The 20,554-nt window shown below is 45.5% G+C and overlaps 1 protein-coding gene across 1 annotated transcript; it reads right to left on the bottom strand.

The window, feature by feature from the left end:
* Nucleotides 1-5,833: 5,833 nt before the first annotated feature.
* LOC144158975 (TNF receptor-associated factor 3-like) lies at nt 5,834-15,375 on the bottom strand. Its single transcript, XM_077690193.1, has 2 exons — nt 14,991-15,375; nt 5,834-9,364 (listed from the first exon to the last, which is right to left on the bottom strand). Exons 1-2 carry the CDS (start codon nt 15,267-15,269, stop codon nt 8,159-8,161), a joined length of 1,485 nt encoding a protein of 494 aa, XP_077546319.1. The 5' UTR covers nt 15,270-15,375; the 3' UTR covers nt 5,834-8,158.
* Nucleotides 15,376-20,554: the final 5,179 nt, after the last annotated feature.

The following is a 20,554-nucleotide window of genomic DNA, read 5'->3' as shown; positions in this document are numbered from 1 at the left end:
GCACTTCCCCCGCTTATCTAAACATATATGCGCGGGCACTGCGCAAAGCATTTAGTGGTTAATTAAGCTTGAATTGAATTCACGAAGGGGCGCCTAGCGGTGCTCAACACTATCCCCACATACGCCCTTTTTAGCAACAAAAATATAGCTTTTCTTAATGTCGCTGTGCTGCTGAGTCCAAGGACGCGGGTTCGATTTCCGACAGCTGCGGTCGCTTTTCTGATAGAGGCGAAAAGCGAAAACGCCCGCGTGTTCGAGATTTTGGCACACGTTAAAGATCCCCAGGTGCCAAAAATTAGTCCGGAGCCCTCCACCACGGCGCGCCTCATCGCCTGTGTAGCGTCGGCGCGTTAAACCCAACAATCAATCAATTCATTTCTGTCATGTGGTCGGTCCGGAAACGCGGAGTCATGGCCTGAACACCTACACCTTAAAATCGCGAGCATGAACTATATACAATCAAGCACTGTCGCCATCAATTGAGGGCCGGGACTCAGAAGGCCGTCTGATGTTATGGCACAGCAGTACGTCGATCCAACACCCTTAAGAGGGGCATGCAAGCTAAATGTAAGTTTCTTTCATTCAAATTCGCCGCATAATTAGTAAAACAGAGAATGGCCATGCGACCGCCTGGCTCGTTTTCGCACTAGAACCGTATGACGTCATATGTACAATTGCGCGATTGCCTGAGGCCGGCAAAACGCAAATCGAACAGGGGCTATGAGTTTGCAGGACGAGCTCTTCATGCTTACATTTGGGGTACATTTTTTTATAGCGGTGGGAATGGTGAGGTGAACAATGAAAGTTACGAAGAAACACGTAAATATTGAAGCAGTGAGTGCGACAATTTTCCGGTTTACAATGGCCGACACAGCCGTCGGACGCGTTGGATTTCTCTGACACAGCACTGGCCAACTGGCAAAATCGGCACGGTTACTTACTTATATGAACACGTTTGTCGAGTAACAGCTTAACTTTAAGGAAACGATTAGTATAACCCTAATAAAAAATGTCAGCTATAGGGCTCCTTCACTGCCTAGGCGGCGCTGCACGGCAGTAGCCCAAACCGACTTCCGGGTAGAACTTCCGGGTAGTACAAAGCTGCAGGGGTCCCGTAGATTCTTGTGTTAACAGAAGAAAAATGCGCTCGTTACTAGCGATTGTTTGGCGACATCGTGCCCAGCCCGTCACCGGTGCGTACGGTCTCTTCGGGCGATCAACTTGGCACAAACGAGAGAAAAAAAATTGGGCCCATCTACTCACGAGGGGGGACTGGAGTAAATGCGTCGCGTAGGGGGTGGGTGTATTGCGTTAACGTTAGTGTTTGGGGGGTGGTGGTGGGGTGGTAGTGAATGTGTTAACTGTCATTGCTTATTACTATTAATTATTATTATTTCTTTCATATATTAATTATTACTTTCGTGATTTTGCGACTCGAGTCCCCCCTCGTGGAGAGATGGGTTTTTCTTTTTTTTTTGTGACGCAAGAAGTGAAGGCAAGGAGTAGGTTGTTGTAAGTCGTTATATATTTATTTGTTGCTGTTGTCGTTGTATTGGACGCTGAGAACGACGGCTTCGTGGTCGCTAAAGTGCACTGTTAAGGGGTCTTTAAGCAGTGGTCGTGCGTTGCAGCAACTGGTGAAGACGAGATTGATGCAACTGCTGCCGTGTATCTGCAGCTTCTTGACGTAGTTTGAATGGGTCAAGGATATAAGGCGCGTTCGTACCCTTTGATTCTGTGTCGCTTTTGTGGCGCAGTGGGAAGAGCACCATGTACCTCGCGTTCCGCCCGCAGGGTCGTGGGAGCGAAACCAGGCGCCGATAACTATTATTTTTTTTATATAGTGTAGGGGGAGGGGTGCGGACCTGTTGTTGAGAGCGAGGAGGGTAGCGTGATGCGGAAGAGGAGGAGTGGGGGAGAGGGAGCCCCTGCGCGCTGAGCTGTTGCAGACGGACGGCGGACGCTACATGTGAGTTAAAGAAATGCTATGCATTTAAAAGCTTTGCTTCCAGGAAAGTGCTTGGACGGTGACGGCGCTCGGTCGCTCGCATTTTCACCGATCGATGGCCGTGTGAAAAAAAAAAATGAAGTGAGAGTTTCTTCTTTAAACTTATACACTTGGTGACATTACCTTTTCAACAGCAGCCCATAAAAAAAGAGTAACGTTATCGGCGACGGTCGTGCGTAAAAGTCAGCGCGGACCGCAGGCTCGTCTGCTGCGGTGCGAGATTTTGCCCACCAGCGCACTTATGCGGGCCCTTTCATTAACCCCTGCTGGTCTAAGTCACCGTTACGAACACGTGGTGCAGCGCTATCTTGTATTTTTATTGTATCATGGCTTATGGGTAAAATGCAGAAAGCGTCAGAAGCACGAAATCTGTTCTGTGATTTCAAAAGTAGCGGCCGTAAAACAAAGCGGTAGGGCGACCTTGGAGGCCGTTCTGTTTGCTTGTTAGCTCTCATTTTATTTAACAATGCTCTTTCCTCATCTACTCCCACTTCGCACTTAATAGTTTAGAACAGGGGTAGGCAACGTTTCGAGAAGGAGGGCCGACTTGCATGGAGCAGACACGGCGGAGGGCTGGACGGCAAACCGAGTGGGAGAGGGACGGGTTCTTTGAAGGCAAAGAAAAAAATCAGGAAATCGCCGATAATATTTGACAATAATCTGGCTGAGTGTGAAGATGAGGGACAATGCAACTTGAAGCGATCATTCTCTATTCCTGTCTCGCCGTGTAACCCCATTTGAGGTCAAAGCTGGTGTGTCCGCGTTGACACTGCTAGTAACAGGGAAGTGGGGTGGCTGTTCTGACGACGTGTTGGAAGCCGCATAGCACTGCCCCGCGGCTGCATGCCGAACGCAGGCCGTAAGTTTCCGGCCCCTGCACTAGAAGAAAACGGACACGATCAGTGACGATCGTATATAAATATTTAGGCGCGCATCATTTATGCGGCAGTCTTATGTTCTGTGAATATAGAAGTACACATGTAAGCAGGAAGCGTACGTGCGATTTGGTGCTTGTTTTGAGTCCTTAAATGGCGCCTAAATTGTTTATGTGACGCTGTTGCCCCACCTACTCGCTAGTATACATGTACCTCGCCGTTTGCAGATCGTGCAGCGTAAAAAGCTGCGTGACAAATCATTTAGTTTGTTAAAAAATAAAACACAAAAGTTCCACTTGTTTTCAATGCGGTGCCGGATCGGTGGTGTCAGCTGAGCTAGAAGCGCTTCTCGTGTCCGTTTGCATGCTCCCGCTGAAGCAGCCTTTTTCAGTTACATCAGGCTATAGGAGTGCGACGTTCTGTGTTCTATGCTACTTGCGAACTGCTCCTTTGTCCACCGTGCGCAATAAGAAAGAACGATGCTTATCGTCAGTATGTTAGACCACCCGATGTGACGATATTCACGCAAGTCGTGACGATCGCGGCAGCTTGCTCAAAACAAGCGGAGAAATCGCTCGTGCTAACGGATATTATTTTGTTCAGCCTCTGCAAATACTTTAAGTAGTACAACCAAGTTTCCCTCTGTCTTGTAATTGAAAACTCATGGAGGGCGGCGCGCGTCGTCTGCTTTTGCCCTTCCCAGATTCGTCGAGCAGGAGGGGGTGCTGCATGTCGCCGAAGCTGTAGCGTAGCAGCTCTATAGAGGACCGGCAAGAGGCAAAGTGCGAACACTGGCAATTCAGCGGGATTGTAGCGCCATCCATGACAGTCGCAATCAACAACATAACCAAACTTCTTCCTTGGAAATGGTAGCAGCCTTGGTCAGCGGAGTAAGTTTTGAAGCCCTGCTCTGGGTACGTCATTGTCGATGTCACAAAACGAACGATTTAGCGGGAGAATAAAAATTTTCGCTTAGAATGTTTAATTTCAGAGTTAATAAAGCATCGTTTGCTGTCGTACAAGCGCTGAGGGCACTAAAAAACACAGTATATTTCGAATAATCAAACTTTTATTTTGTCTGCATGGCCCCTTTACAAGAACACATGCAATGCGCATACTGAAGGAAACGATCGATGCCCCAATGTTGCGGCCATGAATCAACACAGCCGGGGATAGGCCAGTTCCAAGGAGGAGTGTGGCCCAATAAATACCCTCCTAGTCCGTAACGGTGGTCTGTGTGATGCTTTTCTTCTAGGAGCTAGCAGTATTGAATATTTCAGAATCGTGATGTATTTTCCCATTCATCCGTCGGCTTGAGGGTGGCAAACGCATCAGAAGAATACTAATCCCTCTGTCTGCTGGGAGGAACTCTAATTTGCTTAATTTAAGCGGTCAGCTGTCATCTGACACTTCCAATGTAGGGTAAGCCTATCATGCAAAGACAGTAAGGGGAAATTTTATCATCAAGCGGGAAGTGGTGTAGATGCCACACGCAGTTCCCAGACATGTGAAGAATTGGTCCACCATACGATTGCAAATCGAGACTCCGCCGATTCAGGTTTAATACAATAATAATATTGCCTTTATTTTTCATCCACAAGGACGTAGCAAGAAAGAGAAAAAAAGCTAATTTGGTAAGCTTGACGGTGCTCCCTCCTCCTCGAATAATACATAAATTATTCAAGAGGCACACAGCCCAGCACCAAGTGCAAAAAAGCAGCAACAAAAATCAATTGCGCTGTATTTACAGAAGTTCGAAAAAAAGAAACAGAACAGCAAAGGAAAATAAAAACCGACCACGACATTCACAAACGTTTTCTTTAAAATTGGAATAACTAGCGGGCTAGTAAAACAGCAAAGCAAAAAAGGAAAGAACCTACAAAAAACACATTCAGAAAACTCTTCTCCGTTTTACACCGGAACGTAGGGTTGTCACGAACAGTTCTAAAATAGAGCTAAACATAAACAAGCAAAAACATTTTTTGCACGGCAACGCAGCGTTGACGCTAGACCAGCGCACCGTTGAAAAATAAAGAAAACAACATTTGCAACACTAAAAACGCTTGTTACACAGAAAAACAGTTTTGCCAGTGAGATGGCAAAAAGGAGCAAACCATCGATTGCACTTAATACAAACAAACAGAAATAGAGAACAGCCATGGTTAGCTTTCGTCACCGCTGCAAATAAACACCTGTGAATCGCTTTTATTCACAGTATTCAAATCCATTATTCAATTTATGCAAAAGTTTAACATCTCCGCAATTTAGTCTTGACATTTGTTGCACGTAATTTGTTTTAAACGCGGGAATGTTCCTAATGGGGCCCGTTACGCCTATAGACGCTTTGTACCAGGGTACGTCAGAAAGCGGTGCTGGCTCCTGTGCTGCGAGTGAATTTTAGAGACGATAGTCTTTCTTGGGCCACTTAAACCCAGAAACTTGGGTCTGCCTCTTTGTCTGTGACTCGATTTAGCCACCGGACAAAAGTGAAACAAAATCTGCTCAATAGTCTTGCATACTCACAGCCAAATCTATACGTCTAAGACCGGTGTCAATGTTCACACTTGTCAACATTGTTGAAGAAGAAGAAGGCATTACGCAATTATGAGGCGGAAAATTAATAAATAAGTGGTATTCGCAGTGTTCCTTTATTTAAAATTTCATGAATGCTTGCTTTTTGCGATAGTAAATGAAATACTACATCAATTCGAGAAAATCGTCGCCTCCTATTTCCAGCGCTTCTATAGCTAGTGGCGGTATTTAAGAAATCAAACGGCAACAGCAATGAAACGTTCCACTAGATTGGTTTTACCTTCCGCTTGGTACGCACGTGGGGCAGGGCAACGTGGTTCTATAAACGTTGTAGCAAGGCAACTTAATTCACGCGTGTCTCCGCCGTACGGTACCGCTCGCATCGCCTCCTCCCCCCCCCCCCCCCCCCCCGCCCTCCCGGCCTGGAGCAGTGGAACGCGGTCAATTTAAACTGACTTGAGCAAACATTTAGTGTGTTTACTTTGGGAGGAGCGCGACGGAAGAAAAACAGCATGAAATGTAAGCGGGAAAGCAAAGGGAGACATATACTTGGCAAATGTCGAAAAAGACTATCGTCTTTCGTGGAAATTTGCAAAGATAGGAGCAGATACGCGGGGCATTCTTTTGGCACTCTTTTTCGAGCCTAGGCAAACTGTAACCTTTGGATGGCGGTCTCAAGTGGATTTTTATGGCACAGCCACCCATAATTTTCGCTTGTAAGCTGCTTACTCTATTCTGTTTGTGGGTTGGCCTTGGGGGCTAACTGGATGAAGGTGTCCGCTACCTCAGTTTACACCACAATTCATTCGGACTGCGAAGCTAACCAATATGCTACTGAAAGCTGTTTTACTTCAAAGTTTTTTTTTTCATAAAAATGCAAATAGCGTTGCTGCTTCTGGTAATAGGACCTGCCGATTCTGAGAGGACAGCGCTGTTTATCTCTCGAAGTACATAAAAATGCTACTCAATATCGTCAATATTGTCTTCGTGAAGCGGAAACCCCTAATGAAAAGCAAAGGGATTAAAAACTTGCCGAAGAAACTGCGCGCTTTGCACAGCACGCAACAAAAGGAGACTTTACGCATACGACGTTCACAATGCTGCCGAAGAGCTGCGCTTTATTTTCTAGATAACCCTTACTGTACCAAATATCAAGAACTATAAACAAAAAATACAGCCGCACTTCCACGGAACTGAGGCTGCCAAAGAAGCCTGAAGTAAACTAAAGACAAAGTGTTCATCTTTCCAGACAAAAGTTATTTTCAGGAACCGGCTTATAGCGTCCAGTGACACTTTTCAGTTTTCTGTACATGCGTGTAAAAAGCCTGAAGCGAACCCCAGTAAAGTGAATACGAGGCCTTTTTTTCACATTCCCAACACCAATTTCGCACATTACATATACATTTATTGAGCACCATTGCGCCTTGATGTTAAAAAACAAAACCAAAGTTTTTAATTTGGAATAGTCTAGTATACACCACGTCGATTTGCTGCAGTTCACGTTACACAATATATGAGATGTCTCTCCCTAGTACTCTATTTTTAATGGAAGATTGATTGGTATAGCCAATTAGATACCGTATAAACGTTTTCGCTCAGTTAATTCAAGCTAGGCTGGGAACTATGTAACTGGGGGGGGGGAGATGGGGGCGGGTGAGTGTTAAGCATATCGCCGATATTCATTGTACGTTTATGTCGTCATTGCTGGCAAACTTTAGTCTATTATTCGCCGTACTTTATTCCTACAGAGGCGGTTGTGGGTACAGTTCATGTTCTTCAACAGGTAAAAGACGTTGTAAATGTCCGCTCAATATTCTAGCTCGCAACTATTTTCAGAAATTAATAAGATGCGTCTGAAAGTATGTTGGACAGTGCCTCCATCGCCTGAACTTTTTATCCACTGCCTCTAGGAGTTTCGCATTGGTAACGCTCGGGCACCGTCAGTTGTTTTTGTTTGCATGTTTTCACGCGCCAATTACGATTGCAGAACATTCAATTTTCATTAGCGAGGTGCTCTATAACAATAACGATTGTTTGATTCAAAACAATGTTATAATTAATATAAGTTATTTTGATTATACCTTCCTCCATATTTGCAGCGTTTGGTAGGTTGTCGAGAATCTTACGAATCCGGATAACCCCCAAAAATTTGCTGCATGACCAAACAAATATAATTTTATAAGAGTAACACTAAATTACGCTGCGAAACCTTCCTAGGTTCCAAAACCGGCTCAAATACTTCAAACTACATGTGGTACCCAAAATTGCAGGTGGTTAATTGATAGCGAGGCAGTGCAGGCGAAGTCGGTGGAGTCGGTCGGCACAGCTATGTCGCAGTCTCAGCCTCAGATTTGTCTAGGGGTGGCTGCTGGTGATTATTTGCGAAGGAAGATGATGACATTGATCAATAAGAAGGCATACATGCTATTTGGAGAGTTGTGCCATCTATCCTTGGCGTTACCATATTAGGTGCAGTAATTATTATTCGATGGGCTGCCCGCCCCCTATTTGGACACCAAGCAGCCGGAGCTACTCTGATGGAGAGGGAAATGTTCTTCGTTCTCTGCGCGCTCCTTCTGTGCTGCTAGCTGATAAAGCAAGCTATTTGTTCTACAGAACCACCTCTGTCTCCCGCGCGTGATCGTTTGGTGGGCACGCTGTTGCTACTACTGGCCACAGTGAAAAAAGTAATGCCGACACTAATTCCGGCGATTCCGTGCACAAAGCACACACACAAAATGTTTTAGTCCGTTACCTCAAACCTGACAGATAACTTGTCATTTTTGACGTATCCAAAACTCTCGATGTAGCTGACGTCGACGTTTTGCTCTGACCGCACGATGTTCCCCATGTCATAAGTTGGCATGGCGCACACACCGTCTGCGCAAACCCTAGTATCGAAGCTCACGGACGCCATCACGGACGCGTTGGTCGGGTGAACAATAGTTAGCTCAATATTCTTCTCGAGAGGCCAGCACAGTAGCTGATCGTACTCCCCTTTACATATGCGGAAAGCCAAGCTAAGTAAATGAACGCGCCCCCGAGTTTTCACATCTATTCCTGGAAGTAAGGAGTACCCGTGAAAGTACTTGGGCGTGTTAGCAAATACTTGCGCTTGGCCTTCGCTGCTCGCTTTTTCCACGAGTTTCGACCAGTCGGTGACGGTCAGCTTCACGGGCTTAGAGATCGCAAGAGTGTTGTGCAAAATAGCCTTCGAGGCCGTCACAAGAAGACAAAGCTTGTCCGTGACATCGTTTCTTAGGCTTGGCACAACCTTGGAGCCTTGTAACGCTGATTTCGTGGTATTGCTGGTTGCTTCTCTGAGTGCCCTCAGCTCGTCACGCACACCGCGTAGTTCTTCCTGAGAAGAAACCGACACACCACACGCTGCACGGTGAGTTGATGAAGTGTCTCCAGCGACAAACCTATCTTGCGTTTTTTTCAGCTCGCTGATCGTTCTTCTCAAATCATCAATGGATGCTTTGATCGCGCCTACGCTGCACTGCACTAAGGCACGTGTCTCCGTGATTTGATTTGATGCTGCCGCGCATGTTTGAGTGTTTTCCTTAAGTGTGTTGTCTAAGGATTGAATCGACTCTACTAGAGGAACTTCCAGCATCGAGATGTCTCTGAAATGTCCGCTGTCAGTGGTGGCGCTTTTCACACATTCAACAGAGGTCTTAAGGGAAGACAATGTTGCCTCAATATGCCTGAGTGCTTCCCTGATATTGGGCCGCTCAGAGTCGTTCCCGTGGTCCCCGTGTCTGTGGACAACGGATGGACGGCAGGCCGAAGATTCAAGATGATCAACGACGTCTTTGTGAATCAGGCTTGCCTTACAGCGCAGGCAAGTTGCAGCTTGGTACAGGCATTCATTGCCAAAGTGCTCTAGAATGTCAGAAGCACGTCCAACTGCATCGCAGCCTTTCGAGGCGTTCCAGCACTGGATCTGAACAGGAAAATAAAAACATAAACCCAAGTTAGGAAGCAACACAGCATTTAGCAATCTTCACGCTCAATGGCACAAGAAATGCCGAACAATCAAGGCCCCCACATTTTTTAAGAAAAACGTTGCATCGGTGATGTAATTTATATTTATTTTCTAGATAGTAAACTTCCGAGATTGTAGCTATTTGAAAAGGTGCTAAAATATTGGTCGCCTGTGTGAAGTTATCTCTGGCGCTGATTAATATGACGAAGTGCCAAGGAATACGTAGGTGTGTGAAGACATCCAGTGGATGCGCATGCAGCACACAGTGCGAAAAAACCAAAGAAGCGGTCTCGGAAATATCGCTGGAAGTACAACGTGAGTGCTATGACCCTTATTTCTTTTCGATACTAATATGGGCAGTCAGAGAAACAAAGTCTCGTGCCTCACGTCTCGCTGCGTGCTTTGAGCTATTGTCTGCATAATGTCTCAGACAGAAAGGTGATTTAGGTTATGTACATCTGGCTTACAATTCTTACGGGTGCATTCTGGATATGTGCCAAAAGCCAAGCCCCGGCTTGCCTGTATTCTGTAACATTCGCATCGAGCCAATTATGGTTAACCCCAAAGGGGCACTTTGAAACAGGCGCAAACCGGTATTTCGACCCTAATCTGTTCCACTGATTCTTCCATTGTGGTCATCTGGAACGCCACAAGAGCAACTGCACAAGGTGTCGTACTAAACGCAGGGTTCTGACGTTTACTTGCATTCCTGAGGCAAGCATACTCGTTCTGGAAACCGCTCCGGTTCGCCGCACTGGCTCCCCGCTAACCCAACTCGTAGAATACTCCCAGACATTGTTTCCAACACATGAGTACTGTGTATTTCATCTCCAGATAGACATCTTTCTTTTGAATGCGATGGTCACCTTCGCCATCATTCTGATTGCAATATCTGTTCCGTCCCATTCTGTGTTAAATTTTATTTTTCCCTCGTGAGCGTTAATCGCTATCGTCTTGTCCTTTTACGGACGTATATTATAAAACTGAGATTTTTCGCGTGCGCCGAGGACGTTTTACTCACTGACCGTTCACCTTCCTCTGTCACGCGTTTATTAGTGTGGTAGTACAGCTGGTGTGTCCACATAGCCTGATTTTATATTCCCAACTTGTGCGTTCATACAGTCAAAAACGAATTATACATATAAAGACATCCTGACTCAGTAAAAGCGCACAAACGACACCCCAGGCATCACGCGCAAACATACGGGCCTTTCCAATCATGTACTCAAGAATTTCCCTGAGTCATTCTCTGAGCTTTCAACAATAGGCCTGAACAAATTATGCCCAGAAATTCTCTACTATTCCAACTGGCTGTCTTAAATGGCGCCTTACAAAGCACAAGTAAGCTTTTCCCGGTAACAGAGTTTAAAACTGTTAAGAACGCCATTTGCTGGACGTTTCTCTCCAAAGATACACCATATGAAATTATGCATTCTGACGATCTTATTTCAGCTTTTCACGCATAAAGCGGTTTATAAAAACTCACTCCATTTTATGTGTGGTTCTCGTATTGATACCGTTTATCTCAATCCCCAGCTATAATGAACAGAACAAGTGGTCAGGTGATTACCAGAAGAGTGCCCTTGATTCGCCATGTTTTCTCGGAGCTCGTGATTCTTATTCACTTGATTTTTATTGACAGTGACACTGAAACCAGCCCCGGTCCTGACTTGCAGAAAATATGCAAGCAGGTTTGTGCTATTGCTACAGATATAAAAAAGATCAAGGAGAAGCGACTATCAGACATCGACAAGAAATCATATGCGTTATCCGCCCTTGATGGTAGAGTGACCACCTGCCAAGGCCGCCTTTGCTGCATGAATAAATTAATCGCCGACTTTGAAAAAAAAGATAGACCACCTTGGAAACCAAAGCAGGTGGTCAAACCTAATCGTGTATGATCTTGCAGAAGCGAAAAATGAAACCAGCGGAAGAAGTATGCGCATTACGGAAAAAGCATGCACATTCTGGTAGTATGAACGACGACAAAGCCAGGCTAGCGCAGGGCGTTCGTAACAAGGTCCTTATTTTAAAGACGTTCTGCCTGAATTTGTAAAAACTGACCCAAACAAATTTTAGAAGGTTCTCCCCTAAAAAAGGAAACCTGTCACTATTGACAGTTCCATTGTGATAGACCGAGCAATTATTGCACCCAATTTCAATTTGTACATTCCAACCGCTTTTATCTGTGCTGGTTCTTGCCACCAGATGAATCCACGTGACACAATTTTTATATCTTATCCTTATGTGTTGTCCATGCTGTTAAATCTCAAAACGAAAGCGTATCGTGGTCTCGATGGCATACCTGGCGTGTTTCTCCAACGATACGCTGATGATATTGCGAAAGTTCTTGTGATCGATTTGCGCTCCTCTTTGTCGTCCTCCAAACAACCACTGAACTGGAAGGCCGCCCGCGCTCCTCCCGTATTTAAAAAACGGGGCTGCTGATCATTTTTAGTTATTGTCCCATTCTATAACATCGTGCTGAAAGTTAATCGAACACGTAGTAGCGAACCAACTGTTCAACTTTTAAGTGAATACTCAATTCTTCCGGATAAACAACAGGGCATTAGAAATGAATATTCTACACTTGCGCAATTAGTTATGGTCATTCACACTTTCGCCTTAAACTTTGAGAGCAGCTGTCAAATTGATGCAATACTTTTAGGCTTCAGCAATATAGGGCTCTACATAATAAAGTAATATTAAAAATTCAACGAATTGGCCTTTCACCACTTTCGGTAAATTGTATCGCAGATTATTTGAGTAACCGGGAACAATATGTTGCCATAAGTGATCATCAATCAGGACCTTTTTATGGTACATCCGGCGGGCCCAAAGGAAGTGTTTTCAGTACAATACTGTTCCTTGTGTACATCAATAACATCGTCAATGTTATAATTTGTGATGTGCAGATTAGGCTGTTTGCTGACGACTGCGTTCTATTTCGGGAAATTAACAGTCCTGGTGATCAAACCGAACTTGACAATAACCTTGCAAGAATTTCTCAATGGTGTAGTAGGGGGAAATGACTCTAAACACCGATAAAAATGCATCTATATTTAGCTTACCCGTAAGGAACATCCATTAAAACAAGCATATAAACCAGAAACTGTTTTTTAGGGAGAGCTAACTACCTAGCATTACTTAGGGGTAACGACTACTAATACCCTGTGTTGAATGTCCCGATGGGTATGTACCGCTCAATCACCATCATCGTGTAGACCGTGCGAGTAAAGCTGTCGTCCCCGCTAAGGGCAGCCATGGTCCAGGTCTGCCTTGCGTCGTTCTTCCGCTATACCCTGTCTTCTAACCTGCACATAAAAAACATGTACTCAGCCGGCCTTGACAATTTGTTTTCCTAAGGCATAAACTGCGCAGTCATCCTTCATATGTAAAACTAGTGTATTATTTACCATATTAAAGCCTACACTGGAATACGCCTGTTTCGTATGGGACCCGCACACAAAAGCAAACATTAATAAACTTAAAAGAATACAAAGGAAGGCAAGTCCATTTATATGCTCCAAATATTCGCCCACCAACTGCCCATTCCAGCTAATGTCTGATACAAGGCATCGAGACGCTAGAATCAGGCGGGTGTGGTTTGCGACCTGATTTTCTTTTTATTGCAGAACCGCAAGCTCTCGATAACCCATCCCCGTAATTACCTTTTCTTCCAATCAGACCAATTCGGCGCTTTCATTCTGATTTACTTACTCCCTTTTTTGGCAGAGCTGATACGTTTATTTATTCTTCTTTCACTCGGACAGTGTCTGAGTGGAACGCATTAAGTGAATCCTATTTTGCACGCATTACTTTGAGTTATTGCCTTTGTTGCTGCACTCGAGTTGTTTTACTTGAACAATCTACCTTATGCCCTTTCTGCGTGGACCGAGTGTGGTCTGCATTACGCACAAAATGAATGACTAAATGAATGAATGAAACAATAAATAAATAAATAAATAAATAAATAAATAAATAAATAAATAAATAAATAAATAAATAAATAAATAAATCGCAGAATGAAATGCATGCCCCGCTCTAGCAAGATGTGTCCCTGCGTCTGTTGCTCCATTCGTCCGGCGGAAAGTTCGGAACCTCTACTGCGTCGTGGCGGGAGCTAAAAGTGAACAAACTTGCAATATTGTATCTACAATCGTTTTATCAGTCGGGCTTCTCAATCTAGCTTTTAAAGATAATTTTATCCCATATCACACTGTGCTCCGGCTGATTGCTGGTAAATGAAAATCAGCCCTGATTTCTTTTAAAAGAATACGACGGCATGCTACACGAACTCTGCAGTGTTTGTGCAGTACAAAATACTTGCGTTGCGTTATCTCGCATGCGGAATATATTGGCTACGTGGGGGCAGTTGTGAATGTATCTAGCCATCCCTACAAATGCCTGTGATTAACAAATCCTCGTGGCCCCTTTTGAAAAGCGGAGATATCAAAATATGCATGATAACAGCGGAGGCTGACGCCTTCGTTATTGTCCCAGAAGACGACATCCAATATGAAGTTATGAAAGTGAAGAAACACAGTCTTAATGCATATTAATGGCCTGACCACCTTGAAATCAAGTATCCAAAGTGCATAGGGCTGCCTAAATGAAATGCCAAGTATAGGCCATCCCATGCGGTGTAGGCATAACACAGCGCTGACAAGCCTTAACAGAGCCTATACACATGACCTATAAGGTTCTTAACACAGTCAAGTCTAATACAATGTCACCATAAGCCATATTATTTCGAGCCGTGATGTGAAAACCCATGCCCCATCTGTCGGTGGCAGTGGCCTAATATGACTTGAGAGTTTTACACCCTCCCGAGCCCACCGCAAATAATAAGCTGAAGCTTTCTCTTCATAACTGCAGCGCTGTTTGTACTTGTTAAGGTGCAGAAAACTTTTGAACGACGATCGTAAACTGCGGTACTTGTCACTCGAAAAAAGCATTTTGAAATTTCCTGTCTTACTACGATTTTCAGCACCACTGCACCCAATTTGATGGATATAACGTTGTTTTGGAGGTCCTGTCAAAACAATGCTGATATAATTACGCTAAACAACAACACCTACTTTGACATGTTAATAAATTGTAAAGAACATGGCGTGCGAATCATTAACTCTCGGAATATAATTTACATTGCCTTGATTTTAGTTAATAAAATTGCAGAATATCGTCCCCTATGCGTTTTGCCTCACAACTATTGTTACAACTGAAAAATGCTATCTTGTATGGATGAAATCCGAGAAGCCTTGAGTGGGGTATGATAAGCGTCATGAATGATATCTTTTTATGTCAAGGTCAATGCATTTACTTCCAGAATGCTGCTTTATTGCTCAACTCATTTCCAAAAGGTGTAATTGAAGCTTAGTATAAGAAAACATTTTGGTTTGAAGGGCTGCTGTGTTGAAGAGCATCGAGATCATTTAGATTTCCCTTAATTGTGAACGTACGCAAGTCCTCGTAGACACCGGTAATCTTAGATCTTTGTTCCCAACCCGTAACCAAATCGCACCGAACGAAGCCAGAAGTAGCCCACAATGGGGCATCACACGTTGAGCGCTATTTAGTGTACCTTTCGTTGCAAGAGACTCTCGAGTGTGAAGCTTGACCAGACGACGTCTTCTTTCAGGAAAGGCTCCTTGTCCAGAGGGCAGCGCTTGTGCTTATCCGCGCTTCTGTCGTAGCACGTTCGGCACAGTGCGTGTCGGCAGGGAAGCGTGGCCGTAGACGATGGCACAAGTCCGCAGGCGGCGCATACTCTTGTTGGCGGGACTCCATTAACGAAAACTGTTGGCTTCCAGTCGAGAGCGCAGCCGAAACCGAACACCGTGTATGAACCGCTGTCCGACATAACCGCTATAGTGTGTCGTGCGCGCAAAAGCAAGAAAGGCCACGCGTATTCCGACTGGTGGTGTGACTCCCTTGCCGTCTGCGCAAGCAGCAGAATTATCTCAACCCCCCCGCATGGGCACGCAGGAACACCCGCTCTATTACGCTTGGGGAGAGGGGATGCCGCTGGCTTCGCGAGATAAGGATAAGGCAGCCGCCTCCTTCCTGCCTTTTTTTGTGCGTATTTTTCTTCGTAAGACCAGATACGTTTTGAGATAGAAGGCGGTGTACGCTCGCTGCATTACTCCTCTGAAAAATGAACAAGAGAACGTAGACTGTTTGACCATCGCCTCCTGTATTTTCACACTGCCAAACGCATCAGCCCGGACCGGCCAACCAGGCCCTCTCCTTCTACTCCGGCCACTGTCCCCCGATCTCTAGCCTTCCTAGTGCTTTAGTCACGTAACCGGTTCATCCCAAGATGACGCGTGGTGGAAAGCGGCAACTTTGGCAAAACGTGCTCCGCCGCGAGCTTGAGTTTTCTGACGCTGGCGGGGGCGCCCCTCCTTGGGCGGTCTCAAACGTAGGTTGCCATAGAGTTTCTTACAATATACAAGTTAATAAAGGCATGTTTAGGGGCAAGTTGGTACAGTCTTGAATTCGATAATAACGTGCGCTGCATATTTGGACGGCGAACACGGACAGTGAAAAAGACAGACCATACGATGGTGCGCAGTTCCCCGTCCAAATATGCAGCGCACGTTATTATCGAATACAATATACACTAGAGATGAATCTGGCGCTAGCGTCTATGCGGCTCACATCAAGGCCGTCTGTGTCGTCTTGGACCGCCATTATACATTGCACTCGCCTTAGTTTCATCATTGGCTTGGATTGAGAAGTTTTAGTGATCGCACATTTAAACAAAGTGCCACAAAAATGCAAAGAATAGTGTGCAATTATGTAAGTGGAAAATAAAAAACAGGCTGTTTTCAAACTAACAAAAAAGTAAAGCGTATTTTTGCCGGAACGGTTGTGCCTGCTATTCCGCAGGCCAAGGTTGTAGTTACGAACGATGTTAATATTTGGGGAGATCCTTAGATTTGGGTCCTTAGAGACTCTGATGTTAATAATTGTACAATTATTTCCAATATTAAGTTGCTTGAAGAGTTTGGAAAGTGTTTTGAGCGTGCCTATTAAAACTTTGCCTTCGTGGTGATCCGGTGCACCGACCGCCAGCTAGTTCAACCACAAAAAATAAAACGTGGCGTTAAACATTCGTGGACGATGACAAGATAGGACGCATACAAACGCCCGTATCTGTCGTATCTTGTCTTCGTCGAAGTACGTTTTGTTTCTTCTTTTCGTCGGCTACAAATTTCGTGGCGGCATATTACAGCTCAGTCATACGTCCTTCGACTGCAGCATGAGCAACGTCAGGTGCCATCACGCACTGCCTGCTGTTTCACCGAACACGGCTACCACAGAACAGTTAAGATTTTGGCTTCCTTGTAGCTCGTAAACGTGTTAACGCATAGTGAAGAAAGCAAATTCCGAAAACGGCTTCCTTTGCAACCAGGCACAAGCTGCTCTCGAATTCAGTTACGGTCGGGTGATTCCGGTTTAGCTCCGGGCCCCACCTTGCGACATATGGGCACTGCAGGTGTTCCACTCACTCTTAGTGGGAAGCGGGCGAACGCTCGGCATTGTAAAATACCGGAGGCAATGGTGTGACTCATCAATTTACGTGATTCAGTTCGCTGTCTCAATCCTATTAAGTTTATTTTTTGGAATAAAAGCTGTTCACCTTCATGCCTAGAAGCAGTATGGGTAGTTAGAAGGAAGTCCGTACACTGAAAAGAAGGCATAATGTATGCAACACCAGGGCTCGCTTGCTCCAAGCTCAATGATCTACGACAGTAGACTTGCGATAATTACAACACGCATATTTCCAAATTTTGGCGAATTCAAACAAATTTCAAAATTTTGCTTCGCCTGCTGTGTTTTCAAAGTATTTGAAAAGCACCTATTAACATTTGTCAATGTAGTAAATTCCCTTAATTCTTACTATTTGCTTGTTCTTGCCGAAATATCAGCAGCATTTGCCGCTTTGAGCTGTACACTTCCATCCTCATATCTCATTACAGGCCCAGGAGGGAATTAGATCAACGGGTCTTGTAGAGGAAATTATAACAAAATAACGGACAAAAGTTATAGAATCACCACTCATATGTTATGTATGCATCAACAAGCGAAGTAATCAGTGAAAAAAGACAACATCATCTCAACTCCATCACAACGGCAAGAGAATTTTTAGAAGAAATCATAATATTAATTACAACACAACTTTAAAATTTGTAGGGACGCAGCCCCTGCGTGCGCCCGCGTATGGTGATTACAGTGCAGCGAGCACGCGTCGAACACCGGTAGTGACGTCAGTGGGTCATGTGCTTGTGCTTGTGTGGTGATAAACAGTTAGCGGACAAGGAACACGTGTGTGCGTACCAATCCCGGAACATGCGCACAACGGCCCCGTCTGGTGTAAAGACTGCTCTCACGGGTGCGGAAGGGGGGATTTCGACGGAACAGTTCGGCGACAGCAGAACCAGGATGGGAGCAGCAAAGGGCAGACAATCGGACCGACGACCCCTGGCCAGCTCGGACTAGCCAGCACATGTAGTAGGCGCACACGGAGTGGCTTGGTACCAGGGCTTGATCGCTGTCGTGAGTGTTGAGCGAAACGTTGTATTATTTCTCTGCACAATCGGTGCAGTGCGTTTTTTCAGTGTCGCGTTGCTTACATGACAGTACGTGTTTCGCGCTGCTGTTTCTACTCATGTCATTTTTGTTTTGCCGTCGCAGAATAAACGGGTAATTTCTGTTTCTTTCGTGTCGACGTTACTTCGTCAGGCGGGGTCAGGGTCACGAACCCTTCGTGCATGGAGGAGGTTCCTTCAGATTCGAAGAAAAAGGTGAAGGGAACCATGCCAATTGTAACTGTAAACTAAGACAACAGGCCCCCACGGGAGCGAACGCTACTCTTCCTGTCTAAACTAAAAAAAAATGAATGCGAATCTGCTCCTTTCGTGGCAAATGTCGACGAAAGACAATCGTAGACTAGCGCCCCTAGCAGGCAACCACCTCCCTTCCCTTTCTCGCTCATCTCTCTTGCTATTGCTCTCTCGTCTAGTTCCTTCCAAGATAACACGCTGGAGGTTTTCTCAGTTCAATCGCACTGCTCCAGGCCGGGTGCCTCGATGCCAGCGCTCCCGTACGGCGGAGACGCGCGTGGTTCGAGGCACCCTACTACAGTGTTTATAGAACCAGGTTACCCTGCTCAACGTGCCTTGCAAACGGAACGTGGGCTTATCTAGTGGAGCCTTTCGTTACTGTTGCAGTTTTATTTCTTAAAATTCCATGAGGAGCTATAGTGGCGCGGGAAACAGCGGGCGACAAGTTTCTGCTGTTGAGGTAGTACTGCATTCGATATCGCAAAAACCAAGCATCCATGATTTTTTTTAAATAAAGGAACACTGCATATATCACTTGTGTATTGATTTTCTCCCTCGTATTTGCTCAATGTTTTGCTCTCGTTCAACAATGTTGACGAGTATGAAGATTGCCACTGGACACAGATGTTTAGATATGCCTTTGGGTATATAAAACCATTTCGCAGATTTAGTTTCCCTTTGGCCCGGTGGCTGAATACAGTCACAGACAGACAGACGGACAGAAAGAGCAAAATTTCTGCGTTTAAAGGGACCCAGAAAAGCCTTTCGTAAAAGTTACAAAAGGCCTTTATTGTCGCGTAGTACCAATATAGCGATGCAATGCCGCTGGAATTATTGAGCTACATTCAGTATTAGCTGCGCCAGAAACAATTAAGTGCACTTCTCCCCCCTTGCCGATCGATTCCTCCTCCCTCTCTGCTTCTTTCAAAGCAGCTGGAAACACTGGGAATAGCCATGTGACATCGCGACGCTCGACTTCCGTTCTCCGCTAGCTACATTCCTGCGCCTAGGCACGCGTCAATCGCTGCAGACCCGCCTTTGCCTCGGGATCGCGCAGGAAGGAGGAAGAGCAGCCGGAAGCCAATAGCAGTGACGTTGCCGGCGACCGACGATCGGCCGAATCAGGGGGGCGCCTCGCCGTTGCGTCAGCCGCGGTCGGCGTTGCGTCAGCCGCGGTCGGCTCGCTGCGGTGGCGCGCTCATCGGCTGCGAAAGGCGATCTTCAAAAATTGTTTACAAATTATCCGTACAACGTATGGGGCTCATACTTGGCTCAAAACTCCCCCGTTATGTGTTCTACCACCTGAATGCATTTGATTTCCACCTTCACAAAGCTTTTATGGGTCCCTTTAAGTAACCCAAGAAAGGGTATTGTTTTTAAAATGGATCGGCAAGTGATGACGGAATATTTCCGGGTTAGTCAGCGGTAGTAAGAGGTGTGTTCGCAACAGCACGGCAGTCAGCTGATTCGGCACTGTGTCTGCAAGCGTTGCTGCTAATGTCACAGCGCTCAGACGAGAACTTGCCAAGGCTTCCTCTAATGTTTCCATGCAGCCTACCGACTCTCTGGCGAAGCAATGAAGGTTCCTGCGCAATGTTATTAATGTGGCATTGTGAACATTACCTAAATAAAAACATCAGCTCATAAATTTGTTGTCTACTACATTTTTAACCCGCATAATTCAGTACAGCCTTCCCATGGAGCTACAGCACTCAGCCAGGACAGCGGAATGGTTGTTGCCGAAATATCAGGTATATAAACAGGAGACTACCACTTACGTCGTAAATTCGTGTTCATTTATCCGATTACAGCATTATGAGTTGCTTAACTAAGCATTTAATAACCCTTGTGCAATATGCTTCCTCCTAGCCTCACAAATACCTTATCACCAGTGACTGCCTTTCTTGAGGCAGAAACACCGATACCAACTTCATGGCCGCATGGCAAAGCAGTCTGCTAGTTCAGTCAGCGCAAAAAGTGCGTCCTATGCCTCTGCTTGTGTCTTTACAATAAAACCTTTGATATTCAGTGCTTATTACCAATTTCTGTTATGGTAACACTTATCCTTGCCTAACTGACATTACATTTTCTACAAGCGTGCCACTCGCACACGCATAGCCAGCTTGGACACTCCAGTGAAGCAAATTCAGCGAAGCATTGGGATCCAATATTAGATGCGACGCTGAGAGGAGCATCTCTTGCCGGCGGCACTGTCCTTCCTGCGTCGTTGTCGTCCGCGTCCGCACAGCTGCGTCTCTCCTCCGCTCACCCCCTCTCCTTTCGCCGCGATAGCGCG

This window comes from Haemaphysalis longicornis, unplaced genomic scaffold (genome assembly GCF_048455015.1).
Source record: "Haemaphysalis longicornis isolate Haplotype H1 unplaced genomic scaffold, Haemaphysalis longicornis Haplotype H1 scaffold_10, whole genome shotgun sequence".
Classification (NCBI taxonomy): domain Eukaryota; kingdom Metazoa; phylum Arthropoda; class Arachnida; order Ixodida; family Ixodidae; genus Haemaphysalis; species Haemaphysalis longicornis.
This window is presented reverse-complemented; position numbering and strand designations above follow the sequence as displayed.